This window comes from Oryx dammah, unplaced genomic scaffold, assembly GCF_014754425.2.
Source record: "Oryx dammah isolate SB20612 unplaced genomic scaffold, SCBI_Odam_1.1 HiC_scaffold_1, whole genome shotgun sequence".
Classification (NCBI taxonomy): Eukaryota; Metazoa; Chordata; class Mammalia; order Artiodactyla; family Bovidae; genus Oryx; species Oryx dammah.
The window spans coordinates 64,081,817-64,095,233 of record NW_024070185.1 but is presented as its reverse complement, the minus strand read 5'-3'; the positions used below and the strand labels follow the sequence as shown (position 1 = coordinate 64,095,233).

Sequence of the window (13,417 nt, the reverse complement as noted above, 5' to 3'; positions counted from 1 at the left end):
AAACAGACACGCAGGTCATCCAGACGTGTTTTCAGAAACAGACTTTAAAATAACTATTCTTGTGGAAGAATATGTATATTCTTCATGTATGAAGGAAGGGTATGTAAGAAAATAGACTTGCGTCTGCTCATTTGTACAAAACAAATATAGAAGGATAATCCGGAAACTGAAGAGACTAGATCCCTACAAGGATGGAGTGGGTAAGTGATAGAGAGATGCTTTCCTGAGTGAAACTTCCTGTACCGCTCTCTCAGATGCATTATAATGTTTCACAGGTACCAAAACAAAATTAAAAAAAAAAAAACCCACAGTGAATCAAAATAACAATGAGATACCACTACACATGGTAAAAATCAAAAATACTGACGTCAAATGCTGATGAGGGTGAGAAGCAACAGGAACTCTCCTTCATTGCTGGTGGGATGCAAAATGGTACAGCTGCTTTGGAAGACTGTTTGGCAGTTTCTTATGAAACAGAATATATTCTTATACAATCCAGCAATCCTGCTCTTTGGTATCTTCCCAGATGAATTAAAACCTTATGTCTACCCAACGTCCTGCACATGGGTGTTTATAGTAGCTTTATTCGTAACTGCCCAAACTTGAAGCAGCCAAGATGTCCTTCAGTAGGTGAACATATAAATAAACTGTGCTATATCCAGACAATGGAATATTATTCAGCAATAAAAAGGAGTCAACTAAAAGGAAATGAGTTTTTAAAAAATGAACATGTACCAAAAAGAAATGAGCTACCCAGCCACACAGAATATTATGAAGTGAAATATTACTATCCTTGCATGAATAGTACTGCTAAGTCGCTTCAGTCGTGTCCGACTCTGTGTGACCCCAGAGACAGCAGCCCACCAGCCTCCCCCGTCCCTGGGATTCTCCTGGCAAGAACACTGGAGTGGGTTGCCATTTCCTTCTCCAGCATGAACAGTACTAATACATATTAATAAGTGAAGGAGGTCAGCATGAAAATGCCATATACTATATGATTTCAACTATATGGCATTCTGGAAAAAGGGAAAATTATGGAGACACTAAATGGCTCAGTGGTTACCAGGGGTTCAGGAAAGAAAGTGTGGATTTTTAGGGCAGTATGACAGTTAATGTAATGTCAACTTGACTGGTATAAGAGATGCCCAGAGTGTTGGTAAAACACTATTTCTGGGTGTGTCTGTGAGGGTGTCTCTGGAAGAGATCAGGTTTTCAGTTGGTAATCTGAGTAAAGAAGACCACTGTCACCAAGGCAGGTCGGCATAGTCCAATCTATTTAGGGACGAAACAGAAAAAAATGGTGGAGGAAGGGTGATTTTCCTTTTTTGCTAGAGCTGGGACATCCATTTTCTCCTGCCCTTGGGCACAGGTGTTCCTGTTTATCAGGCTTTTGGACTTGGACCACGGTTCCTGGGTGGCTCAGTGGTAAAGAATCCACTTATCAATGCAGGAGAGACAGGAGAGACGCAGGTTCCATTCCCGGGTCAGGAAGGTCCTCTAGAGTAGGAAATGGCAACCCACTCCAGTATTCTTGCCTGGAAAATTCCATGTAGGGAGGAGCCTGGCAGGTGACAGTCCATGGGGTCGGGGTCAAAAAGAGTCAGACACAACTGAGCACGATGACTTAAACCATCAGCCCCTCGATTTCCAAAACTTTGGACTCAGAGCATCTGTTCCCTTGTTTTTAAGTTTCAGACTCACTGAGTCACATTGCCAGCTTTCCTGGGTCTCCAGTTTCCAGATGCCAGACTGTGGGTCTCCTCGGCCTCCACAATCAAACAAGCAATCTATACCAAATCTCTTTTAACATCTGTCTGTCTATCTATTTGTCTATCTTATTGGTTCTGTTTCTCTGGAGGCCCCTGATAAAAGCAGTAGAACTATTCGGTATGATACAAGTTATTATACAGAATGTGTAACACCAGGCGTGAATGCTGTTGTAAACTGGACTTGTGTGATAACGGTGTGTCAGTTCAGTTCAGTTGCTCAGTCGTGTCTGACTTTTTGCAACCCCATGGACTGCAGCACTCCAGGGTTCCCTATCCTTCACCCACTCCCAGAGCCTGCTCAAACTCATGTCCATCAAGTCAGTGATGCCATCCAACCATCTCATCCTCTGTTGTCCCCTTCTCCTCCCACCTTCAATCTTTCCCAGCATCGGGGTCTTTTCCAATGAGTCAGCTCTTCATATCAGGTGGCCAAAGTACTGGAGCCTCAACTTCAGCATCAGTCCTTCCGATGAATATCCAGGACTGATTTCCTTTAGGACTGACTGGTTTGATCTCCTTGCTGTCCAAGGGACTCTCAAGAGTCTTTTCCAACAACACAGTTCAAAAGCATCAATTCTCTAGTGCCAAACTTTCTTTATGGTCCAACTCTCTCATCCATACATGACTACTGGAAAAACCATTGTTTTGACTAGATGGACCTTTGTCAGCAAAGTGACATCTCTGCTTTTTAATATGCTGTTTAGGTTTTTCAGAGCTTTTCTTCCAAAGAGCAAGTGTCTTTTAATTTCATCGCTGCAGTCACCATCTGCAGTGATTTGAGAGCCCAAGAAAATAGTCTGTCACTGTTTCCATTGTTTCCCCATCTATTTGCCATGAAGTCATGGGACCAGATGCCATGATCTTCATTTTCTGAATGTTGAGTTTTAAGCCAACTTTTTCACTCTCCTCTTTCACTTTCATCAAGAGGCTCCTTAGTTACTCTTTGATTTCTGCCATAAGGGTGGTGTCATCTGCATATCTGAGGTTATTGATATTTCTCCCAGCAATATTGATTCCAGCTCATGCTTCATCCAGCCCAGAATTTTGCATGATGTACTCTGCATATAAGTTAAATAAGCACAGTGTCAATATACAGCCTTGACGTACTCCTTTTCCTATTTGGAACCAGTCTGTTGTTCCATGTCTGGTTCTAACTGTTGCTTCTTGACCTGCATACAGGTTTCTCAGGAGGCAGGTAAGGTGATCTGGTATTCCCATCTCTTTAAGAATGTTCCACAGATTGTTGTGATCCACACAGTCAAAGGCTTTAGTGTAGTCAATGAAGCAGAAGTAGATGTGTCAGTGTAGGTTCACCAACTGTTAACAAATGTGCTATTCTGGTGTAGGGTGTTGATGATGGAGGAATATATGCATTTGTGAATAGGAGTATATGGCAGCTCTCTGTACTTCCTGCTCTACTTTGCTGTGAACTCAAAACTTCTCTAAAAAGCAAACTCTAGGGCTTCCCTGGTGGTTCAGAATTTGCCTGCCAATACAAGAGAAATAGAATTCAATCCCTGATCCAGGAAGATCCCATATGCTGCGGGGCAACTAAGCCCTTGTGCTACAGCTATTGAGCCAGTGCTCTAAAGCCTGGAAGCCACAACTACTGAGCTCGAGGGCTGCATCTACTGAAGCCTGCACTCCCCAGAGCTGTGCTCCACAACAGAAGCCAATGCAGTGGCCGACTGCAGTGCATCTCTCATTGCAATGAGAAGGCTGCACACCACACCTAGAGAGTCGCCCCACTTGCTGCAACTAAGAAAAGCCCGCATAGCAATGGAGACCCAGCACAGCCCAAAATAGGTAAGCAGAAATCTTTTTTAAAAAGCAATGCTGATGCTGATGCTGAGTCACTTCACTTGTGTCCGACTCTGTGCGACCCCACAGACGGCAGCCTACTATGCTCCTCTGTCCCTGGGATTCTCCAGGCAAGAATACCGGAGTGGGTTGCCATTTCCTTCTCCAATGCATGAAAGTGAAAAGCGAAAGTGAAGTCGCTCAGTCGTGCCCGACTCTTAGTGACCCCATGGACTGCAGCCTACAAGGCTCCTCAGTCCATGGGATTTTCCAGGCAAGAGTACTGGAGTGGGGTGCCATTAAACTCTATCATTAAGAGACAGATAATGAAGAGACTATGATTAATAGATATTATTACACACTAATTAATAATGATAAAAATAATGTGATTTGGGTATTAGTAGAGACGGATCAGTGAGAAAGAACGGAAAGCTAAAAATATTCCCATTTACGAAAATAAAGATGGCATTTTGAATTAGATGAGGTGCTCACAGACCCTGGGCATGACCCCAGACAGCAACGCTATGCTCTCCAGAAGCCATTGTTCACAAGCCTGCTGCCAGCAGAGTAGCTCCAGATGGCTCAGTGTTTATGGCTGGCATGACCACTTATTCTCTAAAAAGAAACTATTCGGTTACAAACTCACTATACAACAAATTGAATGTGATATTAAAAATTAGAAAATATATGTATTTATTTTAAAGTGAGAAAAATGTTTTCTTGGCATAAAACCACAAAGAGAAAATCTCAGAAGAAAAAAATGAAACAGAATTATAGCATATGCAAAAAAGTTTATTATATATGAGAGAGAAAGGTTACTAATATAAAAATTGACAGAGGATGTTAGTGAATAATCCAGAAAATAAATACACAAAGCCAACAAAAATATGACAAAATTTCATCTTTCTAACTAGGATTTAGTAAAACCATTATTTGCCTAAGTGTTTAGAGAGAGTTTTTTGGTTTTAGCTTTTGAAAGGGTAGAACAAACTTCTTCAACCTTCTTGGTAAGAAGTTTGGCAGCAAGTTTAAAGAGCTATAAATATTAGAGATAAACACAAAACCTTATATGAAAAGCTGTTTGGTTTACATATTCTCCAACACAGGCACGATTAAACAAAGCATGCTGTATTCATAATCTGATATAATAATAAGCAGCTATTAACACTTTTATTGAAAACAAAGAAATTATATAAGAATACCTCAAAAGAGGATGTCCACAATTTTCTGATTTTAAAAAAATTATAAGGGTTTGTATAATTGTTTACCTTTAAGATTTTTAAAAAACATTTTTGTTTATTTTTAGAATTTTTATTTGTTCTTCTTTGTTCTTTTCTCTGATTTAAAATTTTTTGGTAACATACATTAACTAATTTTATAATTATGAGAAAATGTCATTTTCTGTTTAAATAAAAAGTACCCCACTACCAAAAAGAACCCCAAAAAACAGCAATTAGAATCAGCTAGGATGTGGGAAAGAACCCAAGATGGAATAAAAATAATAACAAATAAAACTAACACTATTACAAATAGACGAGGTAACCACACTAAAATGTGGAGAAGGGAACTTACCAAAGTAACTTGTAAAATCATATTTTGGCTGAGTACTCTAAGACTACGGAATGTATGAAAATACTGAGCTCTAGTTAGTAAATTTATTTCTCAAAGGGGTATGGGATGGCAATTCTAAAACTACTTTAGGTGTATAATGGGATTGAACAAATAAGCATATATATCACAGATAACTGAAGCCAGATCTGTCAGTTGGGAGAAAAAAATTTCAAATAAAAAAGATAAAAGCTAGAATAAAATCTGTGGTGTCAAATGCAATTGGAGGTACTGATATGAAAACAGTGTGTGTGTGATATACACAAATAGATGCCAAATAGATATAAATATTTCTCAGTTCTCTCTGTTGAAGGGCTTAGGAGCAATGACAGTCCAACAGTGGTATACACACCTAGCACTCAGATCTTGGTTTCTATTACCATCTCCAACAAAAGGAACCTGGTTCCATGGGGAAGTGTTGATTACAAGGCTTTGATGCGATTTCACGTTTGAAGGCACTGATATGCTCACATATTGAGAAGAAAATGGATTAGAGGAATCAGAGTAGATAAGTAAGGCCAGCTGGGAAGTTACTGCAATAGTCCAAGACAGAGACGAAGGTAAGCAAGCGTTAGCTAGTCCATGTGGCAGTAGTAGATGAGATATGGAGAACGGATCTGGAAGGTATTTAGGGAGTAAAGGTGACAAGAGCTGTGACAGACTGGATTTTGAGTGGTAAAGGAAAAGAAGAAAATGATTAGATTTTACTCCTGGGATGGACATACAGATGGATGAATATGTCATTCAATTCTATCTTGGACAGGTTGAGTTTGAGATACCTTGCTGTTACTGCTAAGTCACTTCAGTCGTGTCCGACTCTGTGTGACCCCATAGACAGCAGCCCACCAGGCTCCGCCGTCCCTGGGATTCTCCAGGCAAGATTCTAAATGATGACATAGTAAATAACTGAATATACATAACTGGGGTAAGGAAAGAGGTAAGCAAACAGAGTTTGCTGCCTTAGCCACTGTGCATGTTCCAAATGTAAGGGCCACTGACACTCCCACCAGTCATACCCAGTGAATCTCAAGCACTTAGCCAGTACTGTACAGATATATATTCAACAAATGCTTATTATGTCTTTTATGTGCCCAATACCCTGCTGGGATATAGAAGTGAGAGACATATTGGTCCTTCTGATAGACTGTTTAATGGCCAAGGATTCTTCCCATCTGAGGATCCACTCACCTTTCAAATGTGATTTTGTAATATGTCTATGTCTCCACTCTCTTGAACTAGGCTGGCCTTGTGAATTGCTCTGATTCACAGAATGTGGTAGAAGGGATGTGATAGTTCTGGAGCCCAGGCCTCAAAGGGTCCCGTGGCTTCTGCTTTCCTTTTTCAGGACACCACTCTGAGAACAGTATGAAAGTAAGATGACCTAACTTACTGGAGGATGAAAGGGCATGTAGAAGAGAACTGAGACACCAATCGCCAATCAGTTCAGTTCAGTCGCTCAGTCGTGTCCGACTCTTTGTGACCCCATGAATCGCAGCACGCCAGGCCTCCCTGTCCATCACCAACTCCCGGAGTTCACTCAGACTCACGTCCATCGAGTCAGTGATGCCATCCAGCCATCTCATCCTCTGTCGTCCCCTTCTCCTCCTGCCCCCAATCCCTCCCAGCATCAGAGTCTTTTCCAATGAGTCAATTCTTTGCATGAGGTGGCCAAAGTACTGGAGTTTCAGCTTTAGCATCATTCCTTCCAAAGAAATCCCAGGGCTGATCTCCTTCAGAATGGACTGGTTGGATCTCCCTGCAGTCCAAGGGACTCTCAAGAGTCTTCTCCAACACCACAGTTCAAAAGCATCAATTATTTGGTGCTCTGCCTTCTTCACAGTCCAACTCTCACATCCATACATGACCACTGGAAAAACCATAGCCCTGACTAGACGGACCTTAGTTGGCAAAGTAATGTCTCTGCTTTTGAATATGCTATCTAGGTTGGTCATAACTTTTCTTCCAAGGAGTAAGCCTCTTTTAATTTCATGGCTGCAATCACCATCTGCAATGATTTTGGAGCCCCCCAAAATAAAGTCTGACACTGTTTTCACTGTTTCCCCATCTATTTCCCATGAAGTGATGGGACTGGATGCCATGATCTTTGTTTTCTGAATGTTGAGCGTTAGGCCAACTTTTTCACTCTCCCCTTTCACTTTCATCAAGAGGCTTTTTAGTTCCTCTTCACTTTCTGCTATGAGGGTGGTGTCTCCAATTGTCAGAAATGTGAAGGAAGAAATTGGGACTTTCTAGCCTGACCACCCTTCTAGCAGCTACAAAAGCAAGCCCAGCTGATCCAGTAGAGGAACTGCCTAACCAACCCACAGAACTATGAGAAATAATAAAGCATTGTTTTAAGCCATTTAGTTTGGAGGGTGGGGTGTTAATGCACTAGAGATAATCAACACAGAGACTGATACCTAAAAAAGAGGCTTGCTGGCCTAGCAAAAACCCAAAGCACTGACTTTGGGACTGGCTGGTGAGCAGAGGTTAGAGAGACAATGAAGAAACTATTAATTAGTGAAGACTGGAGAAGGCAATGGCACCCCACTCCAGTACTCTTGCCTGGAAAATCCCATGGATGGAGGAGCCTGGTAGGCTGCAGCCCATGGGGTCGCTAAGAGTCGGACACGACTGAGCGACTTCACTTTCACTTTTCACTTTCATGCATTGGAGAGGGAAATGACAACCCACTCCAGTGTTCTTGCCTGGAGAATCCCAGGGACAGCGGAGCCTGGTGGGCTGCTGTCTATGCGGTCACACAGAGTCGGTTACACACACAACTGAAGCGACTTAGCAGCAGCAGCAGCAGAGAAGTGCTATAGGAAGTTGCTATAGGAGTTGCTGCAGGAGTCTGGAAAAAAGTGAACCATGTAGTTCAGTAGTACGACAACTGGCAACCTGCAGTAACTTGGAAGACAGAAAATATACCTAATGAACTTATAGATATGGCTTAGGAGTTTTCCAGGAGGAATGTTGAAGAAAATATCAAATGGATTTTTTTAGCTGCATATGATAAGGTGTGGAGAGAAAGAGGGCTTCCCAGGTGGTGCTATGGTAAAGAACCTACCTGCCAGTGCAGGAGACATAAGAGACTCAGGTTCGATCCCTGGAGGAGGATATGGCAACCCACTCTAGTATTCTCGCCTGGAGAACACTCATGGACAGACAAGTCTGGCAGGCTACAGTTTATAGGGTCGCATAGAGTTGCATATGACTGAAGCAACTTAGCAGCAGCAGCAGCAGCAGCAGTGACTGCTATGTACCAATTTCTCCTCTTTTGGAACAGGAGTATCTATTGTGGTTTGTGTGCATCCACAGTTGTTCATTCGTGTCTGACTCTTTGTGACCCCATGGACTGTAGCCTGCCAGGCTCCTCAGTCCATGAAATTTTCCAGGCAAGAATACTGGAGTGGGTTGCCATTTCCTTTTCTAGGGGATCTTCCCAACCCAAGGATCAAGTCCAAATCTCCTGCACTAGTAGGTGGATTCTTTACCTCTGAGCCACCTGGGATTGGTCTTATCTCACCATTGCTTATTGGATGCATGTGTGGGCCAACGTGTGTTCTTTTTGACTGTTCTCTGAATCAGAAAGATCTCACACAGGTCTCAAGATCCCAGACTTCAAACTTGATGTGTTAACTGGGATGAGATTTTTGGGTCCTAAGATAAGGGATGAAACATTTTACATGTGGGAGAAATGTGAATAATCTGTGACCAAAAAGTAACTGTGACAGATTGTTTAATAGCCAAAACTTACTCCCATCTTAGTATGCAAAGATGGATTCTATTTCTTTATATTATTTAGTCTGGGATGGTCATACAACTTGCTTTGATCAACAAAATTCTTGAACCTATTCCTCAAGAAGTCTTATAGCTTTTTCCTGTGCTTTGTTAGAATGATGTCCAAGACCCCTGTGTAAGGAAGCCAGTCTAGCCTATGCGAGGATGAAAGGCCATGTAAAAGAGTCAAGGAATCCCAGCTGACAGCCACCACCAACTGCCAGATATTCAAGTCAGTCCATCTTAGACCAACCAATTCAACTGACCTCGACCTGAATGTAGCCACATGAGTGAGTGTAGATGATACCTGAAGAGGAACTGCGAGACCAACCCACAGAATCACGAGAAATAGTAAACTGTTACTGTAAATCACTTAGTTTTAGGGTAGTCTGTTACACAGCATTAGATAACTGAAGCAATCCTGATTTTACAGGTTGTGTAGTCTAGTGGAAAAAACAGACAAGTAAGCCAGTAATCCAATGACAGTGCAAGCTGATGATCTTTACAATAGGGATGCACAGGAAAGCTGTGGGAGCATACAGAAGGGAAAAAGCTTCATTGGTGGGAATGCATGAGTGTCAGAGGAAGGAGCATTCACTCTGAGGGCTAAAAAATAAGAGGCATTTTTAATTAACATGGGTAAGGGGACTGCTATATAACAATCCCAAGCTAAGAAAGAATTTGAGGAAATACAACAGGAAGGGAAGAAAAGAGAAACAGAAGAAATAAACAGAAAATAAATGATACAGTGGCAGACTTAAGTGCTGACATAATTACCTCAAATGTAAATGGTCTAAATAATATGAAACAAAAGAACCCACAGTCCATGGGTTAGCACTGAATCGCAAGGCAATACACTTACCATTTGGTTTTCTGGGTTCTGTTCTCTGCAAGTCTGAGGAGAGCTGCTGCTCCTTCTGGGGGGCTCTGCTTGGAGACACTCTACCTGGAGACCGTCTGCAGGCTTTCCGCTCAGGGCCTTGGGCCTTGTCGCTGCAGGGGGGCTGTTTGCTGGGGGCCCGGCTCTGTCTGTGGGGCTCAGCTTGAGTGCTGGGCAGAGAGAGAGCAGCATGGGGTCTGCAGGAATCTGGGCTTAGCCTTCCTTTCTGCTGTTCTGCCTCTCTCCGCTTGTTTTCTTCTTCTCGTTTCCTGGGAACAAAACCAAGGGCAAAGAGGAAAAAATTCAGAGCGTTACCTATTCAAGTACTCTTGAGTGAGATTTGATTTTTAAAAGGAGCTACAGCTTACTCCTTGGAAGGAAAGTTATGACCAACCTAGATAGCATATTCAAAAGCAGAGACATTACTTTGCCAACAAAGGTCCGTCTAGTCAAGGCTATGGTTTTTCCTGTGGTTATGTATGGATGTGAGAGTTGGACTATGAAGAAGGCTGAGCACCAAAGAATTGATGCTTTTGAACTGTGGTGTTGGAGAAGACCCTTGAGAGTCCCTTGGACTGCAAGGAGATCCAACCAGTCCATTCTGAAGGAGATCAGCCCTGGGATTTCTTTGGAGGGAATGATGCTGAAGCTGAAACTCCAGTACTTTGGCCACCTCATGTGAAGAGTTGACTCATTGGAAAAGACTCTGATGCTGGGAGGGATTGGGGGCAGGAGAAGGGGTCGACAGAGGATGAGATGGCTGGATGGCATCACTGACTCAAAGACGTGAGTCTGAGTGAACACCGGGAGATGGTGATGGACAGGGAGGCTTGGCGTGCTGCGATTCATGGGGTCGCAAAGAGTAGGACACAACACAGGGGGCATTTGGTAATTCACAATGTCACAGATTCCTGACTTTTGTATCTGAAAGGATGATGGAGCTGGAAAGAACCTTACCAGTCAACCTGTGCCCGGCTGGGACACACATGACATGAAACTGTTTGGTGAGATACAACAGGATCCCATGGTGTGTCCCCAAGCTTGTGATCCCCAGAGCTGTAACTACCCTCTGTTCTCCTGTTCCAGAAAGTACATCAGAATGCAACTGAGAATGATAAGCATAGGGATAACCTTTAATCTTCTCTATTCACTAAAAAGATCACTGGCAAACCTTAACGATTACATGAAAAAATTACGCAAAAAGACCCTGAATAAGTCACTTTCCTGTCGAAGACTCGGTTTCTCCAAGTCTAAGGCTTGTCTGATAGCTCTGTGTGTGTGCATGTGTGTGCTCAGTTTTGCAACCCCATGGACTGTAGCCCGCCAGACTCCTCTGTCATGGAATTTTCCAGGCAAGAAAACTGGAGTGGGTTGTCACTTCCTGCCCCAGGGGATCTTCCTGAGCTAGGGATTGAGCCTAAGTCTCTTGTGTCTCCTGCACAGGCAGGTGGATTCTTTACCATTAGTGCCACTGAGAAGCGCTTATATGATAGCTAATAATCCTGAACTGATTTAAGAGTCTGTTTGGATGTCTTGTGAAAGCCCCAGTGGCTCAAATGGTAAAGAATCTGCCTGCAAAGCAGGAGAGGCAAGAGACTTAGGCTCTTGATCCCTGGGTCGAAAAGATCCCTTGGAGAAGGAAATGGTTGCCCACTCCAGTATTCTTTCCTGGAGAACGCCATGGACAGAGGAGGCTGGCAGGCTGCAGTCCACGGAGTCACGAAGAGCCAGATACGACTGAGTGACCAACAGTTCTTCACTTTTCACTTTTGGAATGTCTTGATAAAATCAGGGCTGTGTTTTATACTGAGATGGAGAGATTTCTTTTATCAGAGTATCTGGTATCAGGGTCCCTCTTAGCTGGGGGCCTTGTTTAGACAAATACTTTAATAAGCTTGAGGACAGGATTGAGAGCTGGTAGAAGGTGAGACCCTCAGGGCCTAGGTGATGACTGACTCTGAGGCTCCAGAGAAGAGGCCTGATCTGTCAGGATACAAAGAATTTATTTGTAGTTCCTGACAGGGAGGGAAGAGATGAAAGAACAAGAGAGAGAATGGAGGGGGAAGAAAGAGAAAAGACTGGGTACTGCGTGGAGCAAGGGTGGGACAGAGAATCTGCCCAGGGTGAGGGGACAGGCAAGGACTTTAGATCCATGGTTCACATACTTTAAGGAATGGAATCTCCTGGGATCTTGGTAAAACCTAGATGCTGACTTGCCAGGCCTGGGGTCAGGCTCAAGATATTGTATTTCTATCAAGCACCCAGGTCATACAGGTACTATCGGGCCTCTGACCACACCCTGAGAAGCAAAGCTTAAGAGAACAGGCAAGTCTCATGAGGACTGTTAACTGAAATGGGGTCTTCTTGATGACACCAGCTTTCTGGAAGGTCCCATGCTCATACATGCCTTTTCATAAGCAATCTGAAAGCTGCAGGGCTAAGGTCCCAGACACAGAAGCAAGAGCTGAGACAGAGACCCCAAGCCCCCAGGAAGTCACAGAATTCAGATTTCCATAGACTGTGCAATTTGAAACAAAGTTTATTTATATCTCAAGGGACAGGGAAGACCAGACTACAGATATCTGAGTCCCACTTAAATAGAAAGCCTGGTCAACTCAACTCGTCTCTTGGCCTGTGTTGTGAAGCCCTCCTGATAGGTTCCCACTGGGTGCCGCCCCAGAGACAGTGTTCCGGGGGGTCGCTCTGACTGCAGCGCCGCTGGAACGTTCTCATTCAGCTGGAGTCTTGTTACAGGCCTCTCCAAGCACTGACACCGGCAGATGCTGCACTGCAATCGACAGGCGAGCCGGAGAGCCTGTCCTCCTCAGTGCCTGCAATTCACATGGACGGTGCCGTTTCAGTGTGATTTGTCTGGGAGAAGCCTGCTTTCAGAAGAAGGTGGAAGTATCTGGGTGCCAGAGGTGCTGCTAATTGATCTAACAGCCTTGCTCCTGGCAGGGAGGTGGGGAGCTGCTCTCTTTACGAGGCTGGATGAATAGAACTGCTTTAAGAGAATGTTGGTCCTGCAGACAGACAGGCGTGTGGGGTTGCCCAGCTTGGCACCTGCATGGATATATCACTGCCATCAACGGGGCCTTTGAGGTGATAACCTAGACTTTGTTATTTGAGCAGTCATTTATTTCGCTTTGTTTTAGACCAAATAGCTCTCTTTTTCAATTCCAAGAAGCTGCTGTACAATTAGCCCTGGGGGGCAAACTTTGTCACTGCAGACCTTTCTGGGCCTCCCACGAGGACACCCACGGGACAAACAGGTGACCCAGCCTTTCAGAGTGATCAAGCTGGCCAGCATGTGGGGAACTCTGCCTTTTTAAGACTCCTCCGGAGGGGGAGGTTTGCAGAGGGGTTGGTTTTTCATTGTGGTAGAACTCAGTAAGCCGGGAAAAAGAATGGAACCAGGAGAATATATAATTACACCCTCAGCTGATGAACAGAATTAATGTTTTTCAAAAACTGATGCATTTTGCACTTAAAAATATCTTTCAATGCACACATTCCACAAATGGGCATTTCACGAGAGCTGTGGTTATGGATGTAAAAGTTGTGATCACTGAGGAGA

At 43.6% G+C, this 13,417-nt stretch overlaps 1 protein-coding gene across 5 annotated transcripts in view; it reads right to left on the bottom strand.

The window, feature by feature from the left end:
* The window catches only part of INVS (inversin), a 132,564-nt gene that overhangs the window by 16,335 nt on the left and 102,812 nt on the right, over nt 1–13,417 (bottom strand). For all 5 annotated transcript variants that reach the window (XM_040239054.1, XM_040239040.1, XM_040239070.1 and 2 more), the window contains one exon: nt 9,823–10,109. In XM_040239054.1, the coding sequence (XP_040094988.1) occupies nt 9,823–10,109 (287 nt within the window). The remainder of the gene's footprint in view (nt 1–9,822; nt 10,110–13,417) is intronic.